At 39.2% G+C, this 27623-nt stretch overlaps 3 protein-coding genes across 3 annotated transcripts; all 3 read right to left on the bottom strand.

The window, feature by feature from the left end:
• Positions 1-174: 174 nt before the first annotated feature.
• On the bottom strand, positions 175-3527 carry LOC137962083 (probable LRR receptor-like serine/threonine-protein kinase At5g45780). The gene is made up of 11 exons (XM_068808793.1): positions 3077-3527; positions 2850-2982; positions 2567-2638; positions 2314-2457; positions 2146-2217; positions 2009-2068; positions 1849-1922; positions 1608-1751; positions 1191-1529; positions 687-1078; positions 175-586 (listed from the first exon to the last, which is right to left on the bottom strand). Exons 1-11 carry the CDS (start codon positions 3162-3164, stop codon positions 272-274), a joined length of 1833 nt encoding a protein of 610 aa, XP_068664894.1. The 5' UTR covers positions 3165-3527; the 3' UTR covers positions 175-271.
• Positions 3528-4379: 852 nt separating this feature from the next.
• Positions 4380-12146, bottom strand: LOC137963838 (shaggy-related protein kinase eta-like). The gene is made up of 12 exons (XM_068811052.1): positions 11986-12146; positions 10508-10600; positions 10153-10212; positions 9796-10068; positions 9639-9713; positions 9498-9554; positions 6969-7109; positions 6812-6862; positions 6627-6722; positions 5859-5942; positions 5524-5625; positions 4380-4971 (listed from the first exon to the last, which is right to left on the bottom strand). The coding sequence occupies exons 1-12, from the start codon at positions 12070-12072 to the stop codon at positions 4876-4878; spliced, it is 1215 nt and encodes a 404-aa protein (XP_068667153.1). The 5' UTR covers positions 12073-12146; the 3' UTR covers positions 4380-4875.
• An 11091-nt stretch (positions 12147-23237) lies between these two features.
• LOC137962345 (peroxidase P7-like) lies at positions 23238-25115 on the bottom strand. The gene is made up of 3 exons (XM_068809155.1): positions 24888-25115; positions 24156-24347; positions 23238-23982 (listed from the first exon to the last, which is right to left on the bottom strand). Exons 1-3 carry the CDS (start codon positions 25092-25094, stop codon positions 23431-23433), a joined length of 951 nt encoding a protein of 316 aa, XP_068665256.1. The 5' UTR covers positions 25095-25115; the 3' UTR covers positions 23238-23430.
• Between the last annotated feature and the right edge of the window lie 2508 nt (positions 25116-27623).

Raw genomic sequence — 27623 nt, forward strand, 5'->3', positions numbered from 1 at the left:
TTCCCAATCATGGTCAAAGCATCAGATAGAAGCCATTGTTCACTTCAACAGGTCAAGAAACCAATAGAAGTTTGAAAATCTACACGCACAAGGATTAATATTAACAGACCATAGTATTCACAATTTTTCTGTACTAGTCTGAGTACCTGCATACACCTTGCAAAATTTTGCACGTCCCAAACTTATCATAACATCATTTTTAATGGAATCTTCTTCTGATTATTATACAAATTTAAGACGTTTCTATCTTTCAATCTTGAAGCAATGGGCGTTACCTGGGGCCAGATAATTCTATTGCTTCAATAATGAAAGAAGATTCATCAATGCCATCACTGTAATTTCTTGAAAACAAGTAAGCCCTTCCGCCGACAATTTCCTCTGGGAATTCTTCGACACGCTCTTCAAGTGCAACCTCACCTTCCAAAGCCTTTACCACTTCCGACATCTTTGGCCGATGGGAGGGATGAGACCGAGTGCTGAGTAGAGCCACCCCAACAAGTTTCTCCAGCTCTGTTGCATCAAAACAACCCTTAAGATCCCTATCTACTAGCTCAGCAAGTCTCTTTTCCTTCTCCAGAGTTCGGACCTGTCACAATATGTAATGAAACAAGTTTTAAAAACATATAAGCTCTCATTGTTCAAGATAGAAAAAAACATGAAATACACATTAATAAGAAGTTACTTACCCAATCAAGAATCATCCCCTTTTGAACTGGAACATTGCCTGCGTCCATAGCTTTTTGTCCTGTAATGAGTTCTAAAAGGAAGATTCCAAATCCAAACACATCCGTTTTCTCAGAAGATTGGCCAGTAGAGAGGTATTCTGGTGCAATGTGTCCCACGGTACCCCTTACTGCAGTAGTGACATGAGAATCCCTTCTATCTAAAAGCTTTGCCAAACCAAAATCTCCAACAACTGCCTCAAAGCTCTCATCAAGTAAAATATTTGCAGCCTTGACATCCCTGTGAATTATTTTTGGGTTAGATTGTTCATGAAGGTAAAGAAGACCACGAGCAGCCCCAATAGCAATTCTCATTCTTTTGCTCCAATCCAAAGATGGCTTCTCAGCACAAGGATCTGCATAAATAAGAACATCATAACCAATTAATTACCAATACGAGAAATTAGAAAAAGAGAGAGAAATATATGGATTTATCTGAACTTTTTATGTTCAAAAATTGAAACAAACCTCTTAAGCGATCAGCAACACTGCCATTTAGCATGTATGGGTAAATAAGAAGTCTCTCATGCGATGTCATACAGAAGCCATACAAGCGTAACAGGTTCCTGTGCAGAGCTAAGCCAATCATCTCAACTTCTGTCTGGAATTGGACTTCCCCAGTAAAGTTAGGATCCTTTAGCCTTTTCACTGCCACTATAGTTCCATTTCGAAGACACCCTTTGTAAACCACCCCATATCCGCCCTGACCTAGGATGTTCTTTGGATCAAAATTATCAGTTGCAAGTTGAACTTCCCGAAAAGCAAATCGTTGGAGATGGCCAATATCATATTCACAATGTTGTTGCTCTGTCAATAAAGTAGTTTTATTTATATCATGACTAACACTTCTTCTCTAACGTATTCTTTAGATGGAAAACAAATTACCATAAGAGTCAGAGCGAAATTGACATTTACACCAATAGAGCAAGCAGATAACAAGCAGCACAGATGCAACAAGGGCACAACTGATGCTTACAGCAATAGCGACAACCAACTGGTGATTATAGGCTTTTGGGGATAAATTGGTTTCTGTGGAAGAACAGAGGAATAAGTACTGTAACAACTCAGAATACAATATCAGAAATTTCTTTTTGTAACAAACTGTGTAGAGTATTGCATAAATTACGTTTTACTGGTTTTGGCATGACCACGCATCCATGCAAAAGTGCAGAAGCACAAAGAAATCCGTTCCCTGCAACACTGCAGGACCCAAAAAAAACTTCAAACATCGTGAAGAAGGTTATAGATAAAGAAGGCCAACAAAGAAACTAACAATTCAACCTCACCTATAGTCTTTAGCCTGTATTGCTGGAATTGGACCACTAAGATTATTGAATGACAAATCCCTGGTGCAACTTATGATTAATAAACTATTGAATAACCGGGAGAAAAGATAACACTGTAGGAATGAAACAGCACGTACAGGAACGAAAGACCTCTGAGGTTGGCAACAGGTCGTGGAATAGGACCAGAGAGATTGTTCTTGCTTAGCCGCCTGAAATATTGTAATAAGAAATAGTAAACAGACAAAACCGAAACTCTATTCATGACAAAGAAACTGAAGGAAGTCAGAAAGCCAATGTATACTCACAAGTACGTGAGACGAGTCAGGAAACCCAACGAGCTAGGAATTTGACCTATGAACTGGTTTCGTGAGAGGTCAAGAGTCTGAAGCTCCCTGAGGCTGCCAATCTCAAAAGGAACCGTTCCCGATATTTCATTATTCTGCAATAACCTGGAAAAAAAAAAAGAAAAATCTGCAATCAGCTCTAGATTATCCTCAGATTAGCTTAGGCAGCAAACGGAACCACAATGCGGAATCTGCAAGACTATTTGAAGCTCACATGGTCTGGAGGTGGCTCAAATTCCCGATACTGGGAGAAAGCTCCCCTGTCAGCCCCTTACTAGCCATTTCTCTGCCGTAAATAATCCAAATCAGAACCGAAATGAGCAGAAAGGCTTTGACTAGTCAGACGAGACAAAATAGAACGAGAAGTGATGGTTGACTAGAGATAAAGATAATCAAGTAAAACAAAATGAAAAACGATTGGTTTGCGTCAGAGAAAGGAGAAAGGAAACCAATTACAAACAAAATATATACGAACAGAAAATTAGTAGAAGACTCACAGAGAGATAACAAAACCATCAGGAGAGCATCCAACCAGGTTCCATGTACAAGGATCCACCGAATTTATGTCCCATCCGTCAAGAACATGAAAGTAATCTCTCAATTTACTCTTTACAGACATCAAAGCAGCAACTAAATTAAAAAAAAAAAAACACAGAACAAAGGACGTCAGTGAAGCAACACTACTTGTCAGAAGAAAAAAAAAACAATTGCTTACGGAACAAACCTTCGTAGTTGACGCCCTTGGGAGATAGAAGATTGTCGGAGGCTCGAATGAGAGGCAAGAAAAACAGCAAGAGCTTCAATGCTTCCATAAGTGGTCAGGCGTTTTCTAGGGTTGTCGCTCGTTCCTGCTACTTGTATAAGGAGAGAGGCGTCCATTAGATCCGGCATTGCAGGTTCTCGGAATTTCTATCTTAGGGGACGAGCTGGTTTCGGAACCCTAGAAAAATCAAAATCCTTGGAAGCGATGCGAGTGAGGGGAAGCAGGAAGCATCGGAAGAGTACATGCTTCGAGATGGGGAAATGACAGAGATTGTCTCTTCCCAGCCCTCACTGCGCTTTCAACATAACAACCTTATGCAACAAGGGTGCACTCTCAATCTGATGCCCCTCTTCCTCGCATTGGGAAAAGGGCATTGGGAAAAGGGTAAAATGCTGCGAATTTATTATATAGAACAGGGTGGCGGTAAACGCCGCCGATTAATCTATTCCACGCCTGGGTTTGAAATGTGTGCTTTTGGATGAATAGAAATAGCGATCCGGCGCGGGAGAGAATCGAGAGGAAAGGAGAAAAAAATATACTGTTCCCAACGTACACTCATTTCATAATTGATGGCCTAAGACTAACAACCAACCAAACATTTTCTATATTTCCTTGAATCTGGAAGTGGTACCCAAAAATTTCCACCAATTCCTCTCCGTCAATCCTTACAAAAACAATTTTCATAAACTTATATGGTTGAATAAAACTCTTTTTGCAACATTTTCCTTTCAAATGATATCATATATCAATAACAAAAAGAGAACCAAATGGTTTCCTCTTAAACAGAACAGACCATACCCATCAAAATTCCGAGTTCGTATCCATTGAAGCTGTTAATGCTACGAATGCATTGCGAGCACTATCACATTTTTAATGGTTCTCACCTCGTTAGTTTTTTGGGCTTTTCGATCAATTCCAGCTTTGTAACAAAGAGTTGAAACCGAAACCACAAGTGAAAGACCGATGACAGTAACTAACATATACAAACAGAAGAGTGTACGAGCCACTAAAAATAGAATTTGCAAATTTCCTACACAAAAGTCGGCACAAAGCATTTCACCAGCATATCCATTGCATCTGCAGACGACGGATTTCAAAAATCTAACGAGCCCAGTTAACCTGTGAATGTTCAGTCTTGCACCCGAAAATAAACAAGATTTTAAATGTGGTTCTTCAGCCGTGAGTTAAGATCTCAAGTGCAAACGACCCAAACCGAATGAAACCATGAAAGATTTTCAATGTGCCCAATGTTGGCCGGTCCAGATAAGAGAAACAGAAATTTTCATTTGCAGCTTTGAGATCCAGATTAAAAGAAACATGTACAGGAAATCAATAAAAAGTTTTAAAACCATATCCGTACAACTTTGGACTAGAAACCCCTACATTACACAAAAAGGAAAAAAATAAGAAAGTGGAAACGAAACTAACCAACCTTGACACATTTTGAGCGGCTCAGGGCCACCACGAACACAAGCCAAACACGATGTAAAATAGACCTGCCTCCTTCCATTGCCATCTCTCCTAACCACTTTTCCCATCTTCTCATATACTCACAACAGGCTTTCTGATCGATCTGATCCAAATCTTTTTATGATATATATATTCCAGAATTGTCGGCAAATCGAAACATGCAAGCAATTTCAAGACCATTTGTTTGCCTGTTTCTATGCAACTTTCCCAGCGCTGGACACTCCAATTCCTTGGCCCCAGTTTTGGACTATATCATTTACTTCATGTCCGTCACACTTGCACAGCAAACTCTACGTCCCAGCTAAGTGCAGGAAACTGAGACCAGATTGACGTCTTACATGCTCTGGTATGAGCTTGTTGATCAGCTCCAGAGAAGCACCAGGTAACTACAACGAGATTGGAAGAAGTAGAAAAGTGCAAGTTAAATCAGCATTTTCGTTTTTTTAAGTAGGAACAATATTAGACTAAACTCTGCAGTTCAACTTCATGAATCTATATAAAATTGACTCCAGCGTGCAATCAGTTTTTTTTTTTTTTTTTCTTATGACTTGCAAGTTCTTTGAAAACCAAAAATACCAGTAGCTACTAGATGACAGTGGATCACAAATACCACGATAAAAGCCACAAGCTAAACTTTTTGATGTTGTAATGGCCTCAAAGTAACTACTCTCAACAACAAAAAATGCAACATAAACAACATCCAAAACATCAAACGTTTTGCACATGCACCAATGTTGATATGCACACAAATATTCATGAAAAATTAGCATGTGTATAAATTTGAGCATAACTCATTAAACCAACATTTTCATGCGCGCAGGAGCTCCTTTAAGATATTTATATGGCATTTCCAATAGTATCAATACTCCCAACCATATAACACTAGACAATACATGAAAAAGAAAATGGCATGCTTTATAGGGAAATGAACTGGATACCTCTTGCTTAAAATTAAAGAGAGGGGGGAATGGCCGTCCATTTGGTAGTCGAGCATTAGGCTCTCGAAGTTCATCAAAGAATGGATGAGCACATGCTTCTAGCTGCAATAACAATATATAACAGTCAAAAAAGCAGAGCTGATGATTGATCAGCAAATAGAACTACTTCCTTCATAGTCTTCAAGATAATTGCAAATGGAAATTGTGGTCATCAAAACTCATTTTAATAAACAGCTAAGCAAATAACTCTAAATAACCATTACTTATACCACAGATAACTAAACAGTATTCAGAACCTTTTGAAGGTACAAGTGTGACACAAAACAAATAATTACCGCTGTGCAACGAAGACTTGGGGAATATTGGAGAAGTCTTGAAGCAAGATCTATAGCTTCTGGAGGCATCCGTTTGTGGAAAACCTACAAAAAAAAAAAAAAAATTAGAGCAAAAGGCAAGACATTACAACAAATATTTATAGAAGCTTAGGTAAATGGTGATAATGATATAGTATAGGTTATTTAAAAAAAAAAAGAAAAGATCCTGTACAGGACAGGTAACATAGACAGAAATCCAAAAGTAAATTCCTAAAGATTGTAAGTAATAAAATATAGCATTCCAAATTTGGTGGATTTTCTGGAATAATAGCACCATCAAACATAAAGCTAACTTCTCTTTTTGAAAAATTTAATTAAACTATGTGATTTCAATGGATATTTAGACATGCAGGTAAGTACTATCTTTTAGAATTCATGAAAACAAAACCAGGTCTTGATGGTGGAGAGTTCGACCAATAGTGTCAACTTCAAATGTTTCCAGTTAGTAAATATTCACAGTATTGCTTATCACCCTCATTGGATACTTCTAGTACAATAAAAACCTAGTCGGCCTATATTACGTCTTTTCTCAGCTCCAAAATATTTCGGTCACTAAAACAAAGAGTTTCATAGTGAATTGCTTAGTTTTCTTTTGTTTGTTTTTTTTTTGTTTTTTTTTTTTTTTGAGTAAGAGGTGACGTAAAGGTGAATTGCTTAGTTATATACAACGACATCAAACGTTATTACTTACTACAAGACCCTAGGATGATGAAGAGCATACAACCATACCTTGTGCCAAGGGTGAGCTTTGATCTGTGGAAACCTGAACTCAGTGTAATTAGGATTCATACATCTAATCTCCTCACGGGTCGGAGTTCCAAGAACCTGAGAAATATACCAACTGACAGTGAGGCATTTTCAGCACAAACACATTTGATGCCAAATTAAAACCAAACATGCAGTATATGGCATACCTTGATTATCTCAACAAGTTGGTCCACTGCACTTTCTCCAGGAAACAATGGCTAAAACAATAGAGAATATAGAACAAAATCAGCAAATGGAAACATGTAAAATCAAATGGGAAAATTTAAGTAACAATCAAATATAAAACATTAACTGCAATCTGACCTGACCAAGTAGCAGCTCCGCGAGGACACAACCCGCAGACCATATGTCAATTGACGTAGTATATTCTGTCGCACCAAATATGAGCTCAGGAGCCCGGTAGTAACGTGAACAAATATATGATATGTTTGCTTCACCTTTGACCTAAAAACAGCACACCAAGTCATGGTCAAAGAAAAGAAGCATTAATCGTTTTAAAAGAAGAAAATGACTGCCTTGAAATTCATTAAGGGGCAAAATTCAAAAGTAACCAACAGGAATTTTTCAAGACAATTAGAATTTATTAAGAACAGCAAACAACAAGGACCCTGACAAAGGGAACAGGACAACAAAACAAAGCAATATATAGCAAACACTGAAAAAAAAAAAAAAAACTACAAGCCATAGAATTCATATTCAACATATGTCATCAGGTCTCCAATAAAAATTGTTGGAGAGACCTAGATCTGGCAAGCGAATACACCAGGTGGATAGCCTCACACTTGATGTCAGTCCAAACAATGTCAAACTGCACGGCAATGACCATGACCTCATCACAAATCTGTATAGGTGCCAGGAAGCTGAGAGCAACTGGAGGCCCAACTAGTAACCATGGTGGACCTCAAAGCTAAGAGAGAAGGAGAGCACATCCCAATAATGTCTGAAGAAGTTCATGAGTCTCACCCTTCACTAAATCAGTGGCCCCAAATAGAGCAGAAAAAACAAGGATGATCTTCCCCAGGCAAGAAAAATACACACCAACACCACCAACGAAACAAAGGCTACCCCTGTATCTACCATCAAAATGAAGCTTGAGATTACCTTAACTAGGCCGAATCTACTCTTAGTCAAAAAACCCAGATTTCTAGGGAGGCAGATAAATAACATACTAAGAAACTAATGTAGATCACATCATCCCATTTTAATCAACTACAACTCTAGACGGTAGACAGTAACCACCATGTATAACACTGTTATCACAGTAATGTCAAATACTTGGTGTACATACTTCTCATCATAATCAGGGCTAACAACTGTCCACAGCAACACCTACAGAGTATTTTAGCAATTCAACTCAGTTATGCTTTGCAATAGTAGCATAAATGAGTCATCAAATCAGTCAAGTGGATTCTGACTGAATTGGCAACTTTTGTGATAGAAAAATCTCGCTAAGGCATGTTTTGAATGAAAATAGATCAGGCATCAACCACTGGAAAAGAGGGTGAAGTGTGGATGCAGCCACAAGCCTCCGTTTATTTCTAATGACAGCGATGGTGAAATGATTGAAAAGTCAGGCCTCTGCTGGCTCGTAATAGGCATATGATGAACGATTTTTCTGTTACACCATCAACAAGCTCTGTTCTACCTTCAAAAGCATAGAAGTTCAGTTCCTGCCAATTTGTCCAACAGATTGCAGTAAATGAGAGCCGCCAAAGAATTTTAACAATGGCTGTCTGAGCCCAACCAAAAAACTGAAAGTTATTGGCAAAGTAGGTACACAAGCATGAAGTTCAGACTTTCAAGGAAAGCTTCCCAAGCGGCATCATGAAATAACACAGGAAGAAAAGAGAGTCAACAGTTTCGTGTGCCTCCACACTGAATTCTAGAGTGCTGGAAAAGTCGAGTCTGGCAGGAAGGTCAAAGAGTAAAATGTGGAGAGTATATTCCTTGGCAACATGCCCAAAATAAGCGCATCTTGACAAACAGGAGAATGGTCCTGAGCATTGAGAATCACAAGAAGATTGCAGATGCCTCATTACAGTGGTGACCCTTCCATGATTTGAGATTCAAAATAATTATGTTATGCAGCCCAGAGAAGGAGTGCACACAGGAATGGAAGGATCATCTACCATACAATAAAGTGAGGGAGAAGGATTTGACCAAAAGAAAGTTGCCAAGCCAGGTATCCCGCCACAATCTAGAATTGTCTCTACTTCTCACTAGATCCAAATGACTTGCCCAAATTGCAGGATCAGCCGACAGATGGTTCACCAAAGGCAGGAGGCCCGGTGAGGCACTAACTACTGGAGAACCTATCATTACAAGGAACCAATACTAAAGAACAATGCTATTTTTTCAAAAAGCATCTTGCCCCAAAGCCATTAGGCAAGGGGGCATGACTCATTGCTTTGCTCAATAAAGAAAACAACCTTCTCTACTACTAGTAGTAGTACTAACAATAACAACAAAAGAAAACATAATAATCCATGATTACAAACAAATTGGAACGCCTAACTTTACCTCTGGCACAAATTGTTTTTAAAAATGTACCCGTATGTTGCTTCAAATAGAATCTATAAGGTTCGTGCTCAGAAAAGTACATATTGAGAACTGATTACATTTTGTAAGCACAAGCACACTAGCCCAACCAAAGAAGCAACTAGTCCTTCATACATGACTGGTGACCCTGACACAATAAAGCTTTTCGTGCAATTAAACATGCTCTTTTCTTTTTGTTTGAAGCAGATGAAGAAAGACCAAATATGCAAATTATATAAAAATTAGCATACAAATTCTAGTAAAAAGCAGAAGTCAAAAGGAACTGAAATGTACCAGAATCTTAGCACTTCCAAAATCACAAAGTTTGACTTGGTGGGTAAGAGGATCAACCTGAAACAACAACAAGGATTAAGAGAACAGCCTGGTAGTCAAGAAAACAATAACAGTCTATAAAAACAAAAACTCAAAACATACCAGAAGATTTTGCGGCTTTACATCCCTATGACAAACACCAGGAACTGTATGAATATAAGCCAGCCCTCTAAATATCTGACAAACAATAACCCGGCAATAAAATCAATATCAGATATCAACTCAGAACTTCAGAAGAAAACCATGCAAAGGTTCATACTTGGTAAGTGTATAGTTTCACATAAATCAGCGGCATTCTCTGATTCACACTGCTGTAATGTTTCAGAACCCGGTAGACAGTTTCAGGGACATACTCCATGACTAAGTTTAAAAATAGCTCATTTTTGCTTGTAGTTGAGAAGAAACAGTGCTTCAGCAATACGACATTAGGATGATCCATGGAGCGCATTAACTGTAGCTCACGATTTTTATATCGCCTATCCTGTAATACTTTCTTTATGGCCACCGTCTCGCCTGTTTCCAAACATTTTGCCTGAAAGTCATAGCATGAATTTAGAAATCTGAAGAAGAGTTATAATAAACAAGCAAAGCAACCATATCAACAATGCAGTTATACCTGGAAAACAATTCCAAATGAACCAGTTCCCACCACACGCTCTGCCATATAACTGATGGTCTGCAACATCAACGTATACACAACATTATGTCACCCAATTCAATCTCAAGGCTTTAAAATTGATATTTGAACAGTGCATTCAAACAAATCAATCTTCTTGAGAAACTATGGTTCAATGATTCATGTGCTCAATCATTTAATTACCTCACTCAAGAGAATAAGAAAGGTATTTGGGCCAAGAATAAGCATTTATACATGTACCTTCATCATAGGTCATACATACATGTTGAAAGAACTATAACATTATAAAAACAGAGACCGTAAGAGATATATGTTAGCAAGATCCAGACTTTACCCTCTTCGCTTCACCATTTTTCCCGCCAATTGTGGTGGAAATGATATGACCTGTAACAGGGTCGTTCCCCTCAACAACGGAGGTTGTTATTTCCTGCATGAATGATTGCAAAAACAGTTAAAACCCGCAAAGGAAAATGAATCAATAGCCTTTAGATGATCAATTGACAGGCAAACAAAAAATGGAAACCACTTAGAGGAGACAAAGACATTGCTAACCATCCCTAAAAATAAACAATAACAAAACCCTCAGAAAACCTCAGCAAGGGGGAAGTATGAAACATTAAACGAGGCAGAACCAAACAAAGGGTTGCAGATGAGTAAATTTGAAGTCTACAAGAAAGACATTGTCCCTTCGAAAAAGCATGGACGGCCGTTAGCATTACAGATCAAACAAGAAAAGAAGCATTAGCATGGAATCAAATGCTACCAATTTCCAAGTAAAGCAGAAGGATTTGATGCCCAAGCAACAACAAATCATCATCCCCCACCCACGAACCCCCCCCCCCCAAAAAAAAAAAAACAAAAACAAAAGGAAAATACGAAGGAGATAAAAAAGGATTGAATATACTACGAAAAACGACAGAAGCATAAAAATATAATAACACTCCAAACTAAAAAATAACATTTCGAAACCAATATACTGATAAATCGTGCAATGTCAACTTGTGAGATTGGAAACAATAAACCACATGCAGAAAAAAAAATGATGAGAAAAAATAGATCAGAAGAATTTGGAATTCAACAAAATCGTCAACAATAAGAGATGCTAACAACAAGAGGAAAACAAATAGAGAAAGAGCATAAAATCGGCACGCCGACCATGAAGCCTGACAATCTCCAAGTCATAGATCAGGTGACGAAAACGTAAAGGAAAAAGGGATTAAGAAGGATACCGGGATAATCGCCATGGCCACAGTAGAATACGGCCTCAGAAAAATCAGAAAAAAAAAAGGTAGAAGCAGGCTTTGCTCAGAGATCGCCACAAAAGAAGATCGAAAAAATTATAGATCGCTACGCACTCCAGCCATCAAAACAACAAAAGGGTAACTGGCAAAGGGACACCGAAGAAAACAAAAACTAAGAAGAAAGAGCAAAGAGACTTCTAGGAAGGGAAAAGAAAACCCGCTCCCAGAGAAGAGAAGACCCTCTCAACGGCCCAGGCAGATGATCTCGCCCATCTCACCCATAACGAAGCGTAACAAGAAAAATGCAGGCTCAGGTAAGGAAAAGATAACAACAAATCGGAGGCAAAGAAGAAACAACGCGAGAGCGAATCCGAAGATACCAGCAACGAAGCAAGCGTCCAAAAGCAAAGAAGAGGGTAAACTAGCTGCGCGATCGATAATATCTCAAGAAAGAAAAAAAAAATCTCGAAAAAGAAAAAAAAACGATTACAGCGCTGAAAACAGAGAAGAGAGATGGACGAATCTGACTCGGATCAACCGGAGAAGGGAGAAAATTTGACCAGAAAAATACCTTATCGTCTCCCATTTCCGGCAGGTGAGGCGCGATCTTCACTCCCTCGTTCTCTGATGGATGAGGCCCCAGCGGCATCGAAGCCATGTGGAAAACAGCTACTTGCCCCCCCTCCTCCCCCTCTCTCTCTTCTTTCTCTCTCTGCTCCGCCCCTTTTTTCCTTCTTTGTCTCCCTACCCAAAATTCCAAAAACTAAATCCTAATCTCATTAATCCGCCATTTGTTTTGTCCATAATTATTTTAAAAGCGAGCCGATTACAACTAGTTAACCGCCATATTTCCCCGTTAATTAACAACGAAGCCCCCAAAAGTTGTTGAACCGCAAAATAAGAGGGAAAGAGCGAAAGAAACGAGCCGCAATAGATTTCCCGGATTACGATCGCCGAAATGACGAAAATGCTCCCGCAGGGCGAGGTCGGTGATGTCCGACAAAAGCTGTCGAGAGACATGGTCGGGCGAAGCGCTTCTTCGACGGAAGGCCCTGTCCAGTTAGGACAATTTTGACAAAAAATCTCTCTTGAGGATTTCGATGTAGGGGCACGAATGGTATTTTATAAAGTTTAGCTCAAAATTGAGATTAGTCGTTCGCGCCTTTTTCATTTCTCTTATAAATTAAATTACGATTACGTAATAAGTATTCTTCTACCCTCGTTCCGGCACCCGAACGGCATTCGCCAGACAGCGGGGTCTTCGCGGTTGCAGCTGGCCAACTGCAACGACCGACACATACCAAACCTGAATTTTGTAATTTTGCTTCATCGGAAGCTCTGGAAGCCTGGCCGTCGGATGATTCTTCTCAGTCAATATCCCATCCTTTCCTAGCTCCTCAATGCAGATATCCACCGCATTCCAATCCGGCAATTGGACCGGGAGAAACGGAAGGAGAGAGAGATGATGGAATCCGAGTCTAAGGTTGGTAATTTGAAGCTTATCGCCGTTCAGTCAATGTAGTCTGATTTGATTTATGCTCCGACTTTGACCTATGAATGATGGAGGGATTTGACTGTCTCCACCGCCGTCGTGGAAAATACGAAGAAGGGGGAAGAATTTCTTCTTCAGATCAATTTTTTATTTTTAATAATTTATATTGTTAATATCATTTTATTTTATTTTTTCTTTTCCAGAGTTCCGACATGGAGACTACCATTTTACCCAGGAGGCAGCGAGACCAGCAATTTTAAACGGCAAAAGCCACGTGATATCCACATGGATTGGGCCCAATCTATCATCTATGCACCTCCTTTGGTGGGGCCTAGAAAGAATAGTGGCATTGCCGTAAATGTATTATCCTAAAAAAGGTATTTTAATAATTTCTCAAGTGGGTATGCTTAGCCAGAGCGAGGATCCAGATTCGGGAGCATGAACAATATAAAACCATATCAAGTCATGGGCCCTCCTGATAGTGAGCCCACTTACAAATTACAAGTGTTTTATTGCTTATATTTTGCTGGAACGTCCTTTTCAAGTAAGAAAAGCAATCTCGTCATTAAGAAGAGTCAAGGGGGGTATAATCGTCACACTGGTGCAAATCAATCGACATTTCCGTACACCAGACTTTTTATGAAATTTCCATGTGCTTTGAGAATAATTAACAATACCAAGGAAAAAGCACTGGAGGTGCGTCTCTTCTGCCCTGCCGTGCTCTGCGTCTTTGGAGCCTGAGAACTCCACCTCTCTCAGTTGTCAATCTTCAGAGTTGAACAATTAATTCCATTTTTTTTATTTGTGATTACGGATTGTAGCTTGTTGTTACTTGTCTTTCGTGATTTTACTCTTATCGATCCAGCAATTGCATAAATTTTGAGAAAAGCCGCTGTCGCTCCTCCGGTTTTCTGAACTTTTGACCACCAAATCTCTCTCTTCTCTGGTTTTTTGGACTCGGTGACGTGGTCTTTCAGTGATCGCAGTCTTCGCAGAGCATCCATCTTATACTGTTCGAGCTTGCCAGTCGGCTAAGTAGGGTCGGTCATCCGTTCTCCTGCTATATCTGCAGCTGCTACTGCGGAACAATGACAGTGTCCTCGAAAGGCGTGGCGATGCTCAGACAGTCGTTCTTGTGTATGTCACGTCATACCGTAACAGGACTAAAAGCTTACCGACTCGCAGCCTCTGTCATCTTGCCGGCCTAATCTGAAAATCTAGCTTGGGGCAGTCGTAGCAGCTCAATAGCGAAAGGTAGTCACGGAAGGATTTAGCGAGCACACAGTTTCGCCATAGGCAGTGAGGTCCGCAAGAAACGGTATCGTTAACTCTCGGTAAAATCTTATTCAAAATATTTCATTTACTTATATCTATATTTATAAAAAAATATTATTAGATTTAATTCTGTTCTCTCCTATTTCTGAAGTTGGTATAAGGATGACTTATTCCTATGTTTTATGGATTTGGAAGAAGTCCTCCTCGAAATATTTCACGCCAAGAGTCTCTTGAATACCCAACTTGATAAGTCAGTTCTATAAGTTTTTTGTTGCATACGTTTTTACAAGTATATATGCCAATTGGTCTTTAAATTTAACAAATGGGAATTAAATTATTTTGGTTTCAAATATTTTTCTCCAGATATAATATATGCCATATATCTGTTATTGTGAGCATTCTATTAGGTTCGATCAGTGGAAGTCAATTTCACGCAAGAGGCCCTCGAGATTATTATAGAATTTTCCAAGATAGTCACCAATATCACATATCGCCATAGATCATACATGGGAGGTGTCATTATCATCAACATACATAGTTATAATTAGGGGTAGCTTCGAACCGAGCCGGCTTGGTTCGATTTAGTATCTCTCGAGCTCGAGTCGAGGTCGAGATCTGGAATCAGCTCGAGTTCAGCTCGACAACTCGCAAGCCGGCTCGTTAACAATCTGAGTAGGGAGCGGGAGCTCCGTCGACAGTTGCTCATCGGTCGCCTTTGCCGCCGGCCGTTCGATTTCTTCCTCCCCTCACCTTCACCTCTGTTTCCATCGTCGCCGCCTCCATCGCATCCATCATCCCCGACGACATCGGCGTCGTAACCCCCTTCCTTCGCGTCGTCTCGGTGGAATACCTAAGTTCAAGGGAGAAAATTTTAAAATATTTTTGTAGTTTTCTAATAAGTCACTAATAGTAATAGGATTTTATTTAAAAAAATGGAAATATGTATCATAGGAAAAACATTTATAATTTTTCCTAGAATATAAGTTTCAACCAGGGGCACTAAGGAAGTCATAGTAAATTTATGGCCAGATTCAAAAATTACAAAACAAGATAGACAACATTTGGAGTAAAAACAATTAATATTGGTGCGTTTTAATCCATTATTGAGATTCAATCCTGAACTTCCCCCATCATTTGTTTTTAAAATATATGCGTAATTTTATATATAATTTATTTGACATATATTTTATATAGAGTATTAAATGTAGGTTAAGCTCAAACTCGGGTAGAGCTCGAGCTCGAACTCAGTTAAAATTATTAGGCTCGAGTTCAATTACAATTTTAGGGTCGAGGCTAGGGTCGGCTCAAGCTCGAATTCAAAATATTTAAATCAAACTCGGCTTAAACAAGGTTCGGACTTAGCTGGATTCGATACGACCCTTATGCCATATTTTAAGTAGAGGTCGTTCCCAATTTTATGTAAAATGTATGCATAATTTTATATACAATTTATTTAACATGTATTTTTTGAAAAGTTTTAAATGTATGTTGAAGCTTGAGTTCGACTCGAACTCGGTTAAAATTATTAGGCTCGAACTCAATAACAATTTTAGGCTCGAACTCAATAACAATTTTAGGCTCGAGCTCGAGTTCGGCTCGAACATAGGTAGGTTCAGGCTAGGCTCTGCTCAATGCCACCCCTAGTTGTAATGTCGATGGTTTGGGTAGGGAATAAAGCTTTGCTCAAAGCTTCAATCATTTTCGTGGTCAACTCAACCACAAGTAGAGGAGATCGAAAGGGATCACCGTTCAAATACCCCAAGTTTTTTTTTCGTGAGATATACATCTCCACAACCTGGGATAGGTTTGAGTTTAGTCCAACTCGAGTATGATCCGAATTTGGTCTAGGTTGAGTCTTGGTCTGAGTTGAGTCCTATCCGAATCTGGTCAGGATCGAGTCTGGTTTGGTCCGAGTCGATTCTAGTCCGAATCTGGATCAGGATTGAGTCTTGTCTGGTCTGGCTTAGTTTGAGTCCAAGTCTAATTCCATTCGAATCCGATCCGATCTGAGTCGATGGTCTTCAAAATTAAATCTCGCACCCGAACTTTGGGCAGGTTTTAACTTCGAACACTTATCATCCCCGTGACGTTGTCTCTAAGCTGTGCGGAACAAGATATTGTTCAACATCTCCACCCACCTCACTCTATAACAAGATCTGGGAGCGGTTTGTGGGCAAGACGCATTGGTTGGCCGACGAGGCGAACGCAACGGAGAAAGGCGTAGTCGGTTGGTAACGTAATCGATGGGGCATCCAATGTTGACTAAACGACTGGAGTTTCCAAAATTGGGTCCGTTGTAGGAAGCACGACAAAGGGAGAAAGAATCTCTCTCTCTCTCTCTCTCTCTCTCTCTCTCTCTCTCTATTAGTAACGTAATCGATGGGGCATCCAATGTTGACTAAACGATGGGAGTTTCCAAAATTGGGTCTGCAGTAGGAAGCACGACAAAGGGAGAAAGAATCTCTCTCTCTCTCTCTCTCTCTCTCTCTCTCTCTCTCTCTCTATATATATATATATATATATATATATATATATATATATATTAGTAACGTAATCGATGGGGCATCCAATGTTGACTAAACGACGGGAGTTTCCAAAATTGGGTCCGCAGTAGGAAGCACGACAAAGGGAGAAAGAATCTCTCTCTCTCTCTCTCTCTCTCTCTATTAGTAACGTAATCGATGGGGCATTCAATGTTGACTAAACGACGGGAGTTTCCAAAATTGGGTCCGCAGTAGGAAGCACGACAAAGGGAGAAAGAATCTCTCTCTCTCTCTCTCTCTCTCTCTCTCTCTCTCTCTCTCGTTTTTCTTCTTGTTCTGCTACTTCTCTCTACCTTTCCTTGTATTTGTCTTTCTTGCCTCACAAAGCAACTAAGAGGGAGTCTCTCCTCCTCGATAGCGATAAACTAATTTCTCTTCGTCTTTAAAGTCCAATCTTGTGCGATGATGAACTGCAATGGTTGCAGAGTCCTGTGAAAAGGGTGCAACAAATCTTGCCTTTTTCAACCCTGCTTTCAGAGGATCGAGAGTGCTGAGGCACAGGGTCATGCTATGGTTTTCGGGTCTAAGTTCTTTGGCAGTGATGGTCTCATGTTCTTCATTTCTTTCGTACCTGAGCAATAGACGTCATTTGTTTTCTAATCTCTTTTATTCGAAGCTTGCGACCGTACAGTCAATCCGGTTAATGGTACAGTGGGGTTGCTTTGGATGGGGAACTGGCACATCTGCCAGACGGTAGTGGAGATGATCCTCCGTGGCAAGACTCTGCGGCCGCTGACAGAGCTTTCGTCGCCGGAAAGGGACGATGCGTCCGTGGCAAAGGAGTCCTGCAATATGCTCCATGACCTGTACTCCAGGATCAAGACCTCTTAAGAGGAAGAGTGACAACGTAGGGAGAAAGAACGAGGATTTTCTCCCTGCATCGCCGCCAAACGCAGGAGTTTTTTTCCTACAATCGTCGTCGAACGGGTTATTCCCACTCTCATACCATGTTATTAACTTTTGGTTAAATCTTTTTTCTTATTCAATACATCAACTTATATCCGTATTTAATAAAAAAAATTACGGTTAGATTTAAATCTGGTCTTCCATTGTTTTTATGGCTCCTAAAGAAGTACTCCTTGGAGGATACGCCAACAGTATCCACCACGATTTGTGCGACAAAATGTTCACAAAGGGCAGGAGATTGTAAGTCTAGAACGTATCACTGCATCTTGTATATGCCTTGGAGATATTAGAAGATGTTGAATTTCTAGGAGCAAAACCTTCAAGGTTTCCAATGGAGTAAAACTTGGCTCTTACACAATCTGATGGCGAACTCCTACAAGATCCTTCATCATATATGCGCCTAGTGGGAAGATTGATGTACTTGACCATTACTAAATCAGATCTGGTCTACGCTGTCCATATTCTAAGTTGATTTATGGAAAAACCACGTACACCACACCTTGGCACATAGAGTCCTTCGATACATGACACAAACTCCAGGACAGGCTATTCTATTATCCTTCACAAGTATATTCCAATTGAATGCATTTTGTGATGCAGATCAGGCTCATTGTAGGGACACAAGAAGGTCAGTAACAAGGTATTGTATATTCCTTGGTCAGTCACCCGTTTATTGGAAAACAAAGAAGCAAACAACCGTGGCCCAATCAACTGCCGAGGCAAAGTATCGTTCTATGGCTATTACATATTGTGAAATTACCTAGTTGAAAAATATTTTGAAGGACTTGGAAATCGTACATACTCAGCCAATCATGTTGTATTGTGACAACCAAGCTGCTCTACATCACCTCAAATCCGGTCTTTCATGAGCGAACCAAGCACATTGAAATTGATTGTCACTAGTTTGTGAAAAGATTCAAGAAGGGATGATTAAGACAACCCATATACGAACCAACAACCAAACTGCAGACTTATTAACTAAGGCGTTGAGTTCGTCCCAATTTGAGACATTACTCGACAAGTTGGGTATCATTAACATACACTCCAAGTTGAGGGAGAGTATCGAAGATAAACATCCATTAGAGATCTATTGAATATACACATCTTAGGGGGGGTTAGTACACAATGAAGTGGAATGAATTCCCCCCCGTATTACTTAGTTCATTAAATAACATCGTTAGTGTAGAATGAATTGAATTGAAGTTAAACTACATCACTTCATTCTCTCAGGCAAAAATCGGGGAATTTGGTTTCCCACCTATTTTTCGAATCAACCAATTGAATCGTGTGTCACGCGTCGCGATCCTTCGAAATTTTTTTTGTCTTCTCTCTCCGTCCCTCCCTCTCCTCTCCCTCTCGTTCTCCGTCGCAAAGTACAGGAGGCCTGGCCTCTATTGCAGATCCTCTCGACCTCCCTCTCCTCTCCCTCTCGTCCTCCGTCGCAGAGTACGGGAGGCTGAACCTTGACCTCCCTCTCTTCTCCCTCCCCCCGTCGGCCTTCCTCCCTCTTGGCCTCCCTCTCCTCTCCCTCTCTTCTCACTCTCGGCGTACTGTCGGAGCGCCGCCTCCGTTGCCGTGGCCAGCCGTTGAGGAAGACAATGCAGGCCGTGAGGAAGATGGTTTAATTTTTCCTAAGTTAAGGAAAAATTAAACTATCGTAATAAGAATAATAATTTATAATTTATATTTATAAAATAATTATTTTTATTTATTTAATAATTACTATCTTAAATTAGTGGTTTAATAGTCAAAGTTAAAATATTTTAAAAATAAATATTTGATAAATTGTTTTGGTTTAATTATCCCATTGCTATAATTGATTAAACCAATGGTTTTAAATTTTGTGACAATATATTATTAATTATCAATACATAAAAATATATATTATGTTATTGATAAATATATATATATATATATATTTATTATATTAAATTAGTGAGTTTTAATGTTAAAATATTTCTTATGTTATTACAAAATAATTTATTTTTTTATTATATGCGCTTCTGTTATTTTTTATTTTTTTATTAATTTTTAATGATTTATTCTAGTCATATGTAATTATTGTGTTAATTTATAATAAGCTATAATCATTAAGTAATGTAATATATTTTTTCGTTAATTAGGATATTAACATATTTTAATACTACACATTAAATCACTTATAAGTGTAGTAACCATGTTTATTTTGGTTAATTATCTATTTAGGTATATGTTCTATTTAAGTATATTATAAAAGGTTATTCATTCTCTTGTTTATATCATACTTTTCATTTGGGGACACTAACACTGGAATCTGTTTTCCAGTGCATTTGAACTCGTCTACACTAACACCCAAGGATGAGTTGAAGTTGAATCAATTTATTTAAGTTCAATTTAATTTTTCACTTCAATTCAAGTTCATTGTGGACTAACCCCCACTTAGTTGATTTAGTTTTCCACATGTATATAAATATGTATATGGTGTACATAATAAAATCATCATGTTATGAAAAATTAAACCAGCGTAGGTTCTGCCCGAGTCTCGGACCTGACCCGGCAAGAATCACTTGGTTTGGTTCTGCTGAGTTAGACCAGGTCAATTCCTTTAAAAAAAAAAAAAAGGATGTTGCCAGATGACATCCAACCTTGCTAATCCCAATCACCTACTATATCTTCACCGTTCAGATCAGCCTGGGTTAATTCTCGTACCACAACTCCTCATAGAGGAGAATTATAGCACACAAAGTTATTCCATGACTATGGCTTCTTTTGTAAAAAAATAAATATGGTTTTGTTGATGGATCACTAAAGCACCTAGACGGGGATGCCGACGATGAATTGCAATAGTGAATTCATTGTAACAACCTTGTCAAAACATGGTTTTTGAGTTCAATTTCCAAGGATATTGCAACATCTGTGTTCTATTGTGAAAGAGCACAAGCAGTGTGGAATGAACTGTGTGAAAGTTTTTCTCAGGTAAACAGTGTTCAATTAGTTCACATTGAGAATGAAATACATGATTGCATACAACATAATGTGTCTGTTAGCTCCTATTTCACCAAGGTCAAAGGATTGTGGAATGAGCGAGATACTCTTTGTCCTATTTCATATTGTCGTTGTAGAACTATGAAAGATAAACTATCCTATCGAGAAACACAGAAAATCATCAAGTTTCTCATGGAATTAAGTGAATATTTTACTACAGTACGTGGGCAGATAATGACAATGGATGCTTAAGATTGGCAAGGTTTATTCCTTCGTGCTCAGGCATGAACGACAAAAAGAAGTATCTGATAAACGAAGCATAGTTCAACATGAGACAACAACTTTTACCGACAACAATTCAAGAGAGAGCATAGTTCAACCTGAGGCAGCAACTTTTGCCGTCAGGAATTCAAGCAAGAAAGGTGGTACTTCCACTTGTACAAAATGTAACAAAGACGATCAGGATGTTACAAATTATTGGTCACATTTGAAATGCACTATTGCGAAAATATCACACAATTGATTACTGTCACAAACTCAAGAAAGCAGAATCAACTAAGCACACAGAGAAGAAGAACATCTCCAACTCCTTCCCTTTTACTCAGGAACAATACCAACAGATATTGCAAATGCTCAATCATAACAAGTCATCTATGGCAAATCATATGGGTAACTCCTCAACCCATGCGGAACTTTCAGGTGAAGTTCTTTACTTCTCCTCTCCACATAAGTAAACCACATGGATCCTCGATAGTGGAGCTACTGATCATATTGTTTGCTACCCTAACTTGCTTATGTCTTGGAGAGTTGTTACGAACAAAACAATGGAATTATTGGATGGTTTATGCCAATGTTACACATGTTGGTCAAATGGTTTTCTCTTCTAGTTTGGTTATTCATAATATTTTATGAGTCCCAATTTTCCAATTAAACTTCATTTCCATAAGCAAACTTATTTATCATTCTCTTTGCATCATTGTGTTCCTTACCCATTTTTGTGCCATATAGAACCTACGCTTGGGGAAGATGATTGGGACTTTAATTGAAAGGAAGGGTCTCTACTACCTCGATCACCCACAAAAATCATCTTGTTATTCCGTACATTCTCCATCTGGTATTTGGCATCAACGTTTTGGGTATCCTTCAAATAATGTTTCTGTTTCATTTCCATTTTTTAATAAAAAACTCTAGTAGTTCAAACAATTGTATGGTTTGCCCCTTAGTTAAATAGACTAGATTGTCATTTTCTTTGAGCACAATCTCACAAATTATTTTTTGAAATGTTGCATACTGATATCTAGGGGGGGGGGGTTCTTGGGCCCAATATTTCTTTACTATAATTGATGAAGATGCACATGGATTTATTTGATGCGTCACAAATTTGAAACTTAGACTTGCCTGACTAATTTCATTAGTATGGAAGAAACCCAATTTTCTTCTAAGGTAAAAGTTGTGTGTAGTGGCAATGACCCTGAATTTACTTTTGTAACTTACTACTTTTCCAAAGGCATTGTGCACCAAACAAGTTGTGTTTATACCCCGCAACAAAATGGGGTATCAGAACGCACACATCAACACCTGATAAACATGACCCGAGCCTTGCTTTTTCAAACACATCTTCCTAAAAAATTTGGGGGGATGCTATTTTAACTGTTGTTTATCTAATAAATTGGACATCTACCCTAGTCTTCAAGGTAAAACACCTTATGAACTGTTATTTAATATTGTACCCATTTACTCACATTTACGAGTATTTGGATGTTTATGTTTTGCCTCCACTCATACCCACAAGCTATCCAAATTTGATGCGTGTGTCATCTATTGCATTTTTCGTAGGTACCTTTATGGACAAAAATGATATAAGGTATATGATGTTGAATTCAATAGAGTGTTTATCTCCCGAGATATTACATTATTTGAAATGGAATTTCCTCTTAAACATATTTCTGTTGCAAATAAAAGTCTCATGATTCCTCCTCCCATAATATCTGCTTTCTATGATGACCCTATACTAGACACACTCAATCAGAAAGTCCTGATATTGCAAATGTTGATAATACTTCTTCCCCACATACCTTCTCCCATACCACCTCCTACTCGTCACCTCTCTACCAGACCAATTAAGCCACCCAATTTCCTTCAAGATTTTCATGTGGAAGTGACCCTACCGTCACGACCTGCACAAGCGTCTGCCTCCAGCGTGGTCATCAAATCAGGTATACCTTATGCATTCTCTCAAGTTCTTTCTTATGCCTAAGTATCCCCATCTCATAAAACTCTGATACCATAATAAAACTTGTAATTTATGACGATTTTATTATATACACCGATTACATATTTATATACATATGAAAACAAACTGATTCAATTAAGATGTCTATATTCAATAAATCTCTAATGGATGTTTATCTTCAATCTAGAGTTTTAGCTTCAATAAATCTTTGATTAATCTTTAATGGATGTTTATCTTCAATATGTTAAGGAATAGTCTCACATAGATTAGTGAAAAAAATATTAACTTTATTAGTTGGAAAAGAGGTTTCCTAAGTGGTTTGTCATTTTGGGATAGGGTCTTCGACCCAATTTAACATAGTATTGTAGCAAACACTTCCTTGAAAAATACGGGTGATCCACTCAAAAATATAAAAGGAACAAAAGAGAAGATTGAACCATCAGAGATTAGGTTGAAACATAAACCGTACAAATTACCATGCGCTTGATTTTTCTAGTCGTTTAGACTTGCCAGTACCACAATTATTTTCAAGGTTAACAAAGAGACACGCCAGCTTGTTTTAGCTACGTGGTAAGACCTCCAAACAAGAGAGGAAGCAGCTCGTCAGTTCACCTTCTTGCAGTCCCTCCTGATCTCCCCGTTACTTCCAGTGAGGGGGCTGATGTTACCCATCTTAATCATTGCGGCGGCAAAATCGCTTGTAAAACGGCCGTTGTTCTGACTGTAAGTTCTGACAAGGGAATCCTGTGAGCCGTTGTTGAAGAGCTCCTGGTCGGAGTGGAGGAGACCACGACTTGCTACGAGGTTCTGGTAGTAGTTATTGTCGAAAAGGGTGGCCGTTTGGATGTCGAGCGGTGCAAGATTGCCGTCCCCGCCGGAGGAGGGGCAGTTGGCTTTTCTGGTGGTGGCGAAGGCGGAATCGATGTTGGCGTCGTTGTAGATGCGGTTGCGGAAGGTGGTGCACCGGGCTTGGCCTATGCTGTGGCTCCCGGAGAGGACCGTCATCTCGCTTGCGCTGAGGCCCTTGGCCGAGAACATGGAGATGAGAGTGGAGACACTCGAACCTGGTCCGGGTAAATCACTGTTTGCTGTACTCATGCTCGCCGTTCTGGCGTCCCTCCGCCCTAGCGGTACCGTCCACGATGGTCCCTTCAGCTGCACACAGAAATGACGTACGTCAACACCATTAAACTGCATTAAAGCATTAAATCCCTCTTCTTTTTTTCTATCAATAGGGGATTTCTTGAGCCAGCTGACAGAGTGACAGAGATGACAATTTATTGATTATTTCTTCAAAATTAAGGTGATGAGCAGAACAAGAGGCTTACCAAGAAAACCCCGTCGCGGGCAGCAAGAGCCAATATGTCTGCGCACGATACGGTCCCATTGCAGGCAGCTTCAACTTGAGTTTTAATGTTGTCAATCACTTCGAATCCTCGTAGCGAGTTCGCGTTTGGACCGGCAGTCTTCTCTCCGGTGAAGGATGAAGTATCGTCGAGAAGAACCGAGGCGTCGCATCCCTGTAAAGGGAAGGCTGTGTCAAATTCTCCATTTTACATTCGTTCACAGCTCAGTAGAGGCCCTACAGAGTATAGTCACAGTATAGAAAAAAAACATAAAAAAACAGTCTAGGTAAACTGTTAATGGCAGAAAAATGTATCTGCACGACGTGGGTTAGGATTAGGTGGAAAAAATACTAGATCCTCCGCACTGAACCAGATCTGCGATTGGCAACGTTAGCAGGGTTTTTTATGCGTTTCCGACGTGGTGGTTAACATTGCATGAAAAATACCTTTACAAACTTCGCTGCGAAAGCTGCCGAGTATTAATGCATGCAAGGTCATCTCTCGTAAAAAAAAAAAAAAAAACTGCCTTCTTTAGACGATTGAGAGGCTTCTGTCCGTAAAAATAAAGCAATCCCTCAATCTAAATGAGAGTCTTAACCAAAGAAAACAAGCAATCTAAGCCTTTTTGAATCTCATGTAATCCTCCATGCTGGATTCCTCATTATAAGAAATGAAAGCACAGAGCAAGGGTGAAAAAAGGGCTGAGAATCGCACATTTACAAAGCAATCATGGAAGAAAAGACGAAGAATGGAAGCACCCATTCTCGAGTCTGAATTTACGGCTTGGGTCATGACATTGCGCACAATGGTCTGTAACCTGGGGCAGCTTGTGGCGTAGAAGTTGGCAGAGAGCTGCCCAGAAGCAGCAGACACGAGAAGGGCAGAGAGAACAAGAGAGAGATACTGGGTAGAGATGACCATGTCACTAAGACCAGTAAAATCGACTTATTAGTTGATAAAAGGCTTGTGCTGCAAGAGAGCTTCGGATATCCTCTTTATATAATCGCATCGAAGCAGAATAACAGATTTTGAGATTCAAACATTGCTACTGCAACGCGGTTTCGTAGCTTTCTACTGCAGTTTGTCGTCTAGAGGAGAGGTTCATTTCCAAATGAAACAAGAAAAACAGAGACAGGAATGGACAGCATATGCAGAAGGAAACAGAAATGGCGGGTCCGATCAGAGAAAATCGTTGCCAAGTTCGTCTCAGTAACCACCCCACAGGCAAGCTCTGCTCTTCTCAGTATTGCTATACTCCCGTGCATAAGCTGGTCAATCAATTAAACCGACACGATTAATGATTGATGATAAAAAAATTAAGACGCCTCAGGTCTTCACGTAGAAATTAAAAAAAAAAAGTGTTGTCCAAGCATGGCAGTAAATTTTCTCCACTGGAATCTGAAAAGAAAAGTGCGTCATCTTGTTCAGAATGCTACAATAGTCAATAGTTTCGTTAATTGATTACGCGCCGAATACACAAATGTCCAAATTGACAATAGCAAACTGGATTGTTCTTTGCCTGTCTCTAGCAATCTGCAAAAAATTAATCTAAAAAACGAATTTGTTTAATGGTTTCAAGGTTTACAATTTGGAAGAGCTACTGTGTACCCAAGCTGATCCGCTCAGAGTAGTTGAAGACGAAGGGGATTGACCATATCGAGACCCCCTCGGAATGGGCACCAAGGACTTCTATTCTTCAGAGATTGGGTGACATGCTTCTACAGTTCCACCCTTTCTTCTGCGCGTTTTCAAGTAAAAATACCTTTTACTTGAAAACTTGCTAGATTCAGAAGAATGAGCAGAGAGACAAGAAAGAGAAAAGCTAGCTTTAACCAGACTTGAAAAGTCCCAAGTAGTCGCGATCGGATTTTGCTGGTGTTATTTTCCAATAAGCATGTCATGTCATCCATCGTTTTGCTTGCCACTAGTGTTCCCTTTTTTGGACCAGAGCAACCAAAGAGAGGAGGCACGACAAAGAGCCATTGAAGCTTTTTTTAAATCAATTGCAGATTGGCACTGGTCGGCAAGCAATCTAAAAGAGATGCTGCTTAAAAGTGTCTATATGCAGAGATGCCCATAATATCCGTTAAACAAATGATAATGTTTTAGATCTTAAAGCTTAATTACAAGATTTGCCTTAAACGCCAAGCAAAAGATCAAAAGAGTTTCCTTCCGGTTCTGAACCTCTGGGCATCAATTTGGTTGAGAATGACATTGCAGGCAACCAGCTGTCCGCTGGGAAGAACAAATGTGAACGCTTCTGATTCCTTTAGCTCGTCAACATTCCGTGACACCAAATAAAAGCAAGGTAAGTTGTAGATGACGAAGCTGCTGAGGTTTCCACACAGCACAGTGGTTGATCGTCAAGTAAGAGCCCTGAAAACGCGCCCTGAAAGGTTGAACGGGTCGTATTCAAATTGATTGGAGTTAGTAATTAGGATCATCAAGAAAACGACCAAGCGTTAATGCCCTGTTGCAGATTGATATCTTATTACTTGAACCTGCAGTATATCACTCGACTTGATGAACGACGACTAGGAGTTGATGGCGGGATACGTCTCTTTCTGCTTGTTTGTGCTTGTCATCTTCTACATCTTATCTTTCGATTGTCTACTTTTATCACCACGTACTACTATTTCTGATTTGGGTTTTCCCGGCCATTTCATTGTCTTCGAAGAGTTGTTGGGGGATATCAGAATTCGGAGCTTTCTTCCAAGAGCTTCCATGCGTGTTGCACTTTTCATTATCAAATAATGGGCACAGCCCACTTGAACATCAGCGAATCACTACAGTTCTTCTTTCCATTGAGATTAAATAGAGCAGATTCAGCCGCCGGAAGAAGAAATCTAAACGTGGGAGACATATATCAGATTCAACGACAAACAATGCCTCTTGTAACCAGTAGTGGATGCCAGTTTTAGACCTTGGACAGACTCCTAAAAATTATTTCATTTTCAAACAATTAAAAATACTAATTCTGAAGAAGAGAGCTTATTGGTCCCATGGGGACGATGATACATGTAAAATTTTGTTTAAAACATAAAAAAATAGGGATAATGATAAAAATATGAATTATATATATATATAATATTATTTAAAATATAATAAGTAAATTTTTTAAATAATATTGCTCAAGTGGGTCTAATGGGGTCTTTAATAATTTGTATAAAATAGATATAAAGTATAGTTTTTATTTCATTACCTTTGACATAATCTAATAGTTTAGTAAGCTAATATGATGTTTTCTATGTAATTGTATTCTCCACTTCTAATCATCCCTCTAATAAAAAAATTTCAAGTCTTTTCATGGATTATCAAACTTGACATTGACTTGATATACATAGCAAGTTGATTGTATAGGATAATATTAGTAATTAAAAATTTTAGAAGTGATAGCTTTGACATGAAATCCTATTCTATTCAAATTATGTAACATTGGGTATTAACTAA

This window comes from Aristolochia californica, unplaced genomic scaffold (assembly GCF_029961685.1).
Source record: "Aristolochia californica isolate CCGP_79_NKW_82.1479 unplaced genomic scaffold, dmAriCali1.0.hap1 SCAF_4, whole genome shotgun sequence".
NCBI classification, from domain to species: domain Eukaryota; kingdom Viridiplantae; phylum Streptophyta; class Magnoliopsida; order Piperales; family Aristolochiaceae; genus Aristolochia; species Aristolochia californica.

Excerpts from the sequence above, each read along its gene's own strand:
- LOC137962083 (XM_068808793.1), bottom strand. The coding sequence starts at position 3,164 with ATGGAAGCATTGAAGCTCTTGCTGTTTTTCTTGCCTCTCATTCGAGCC. Across the intron at positions 1,530-1,607 it reads ATTTCGCTCTGACTCTTATG|AGCAACAACATTGTGAATAT; the intron begins GTAATTTGTTTT and ends CTTTATTGACAG. Across the intron at positions 1,079-1,190 it reads TGTTGCTGATCGCTTAAGAG|ATCCTTGTGCTGAGAAGCCA; the intron begins GTTTGTTTCAAT and ends TTATTTATGCAG.
- LOC137962345 (XM_068809155.1), bottom strand. The coding sequence starts at position 25,094 with ATGGTCATCTCTACCCAGTATCTCTCTCTTGTTCTCTCTGCCCTTCTC. Across the intron at positions 24,348-24,887 it reads TCCATGATTGCTTTGTAAAT|GGATGCGACGCCTCGGTTCT; the intron begins GTGCGATTCTCA and ends TTCCCTTTACAG. Across the intron at positions 23,983-24,155 it reads CCCGCGACGGGGTTTTCTTG|CTGAAGGGACCATCGTGGAC; the intron begins GTAAGCCTCTTG and ends TTCTGTGTGCAG.
- LOC137963838 (XM_068811052.1), bottom strand. The coding sequence starts at position 12,072 with ATGGCTTCGATGCCGCTGGGGCCTCATCCATCAGAGAACGAGGGAGTG. Across the intron at positions 10,213-10,507 it reads AAAATGGTGAAGCGAAGAGG|ACCATCAGTTATATGGCAGA; the intron begins GTAAAGTCTGGA and ends TTGATGTTGCAG. Across the intron at positions 6,723-6,811 it reads AACTTGTTGAGATAATCAAG|GTTCTTGGAACTCCGACCCG; the intron begins GTATGCCATATA and ends TATATTTCTCAG.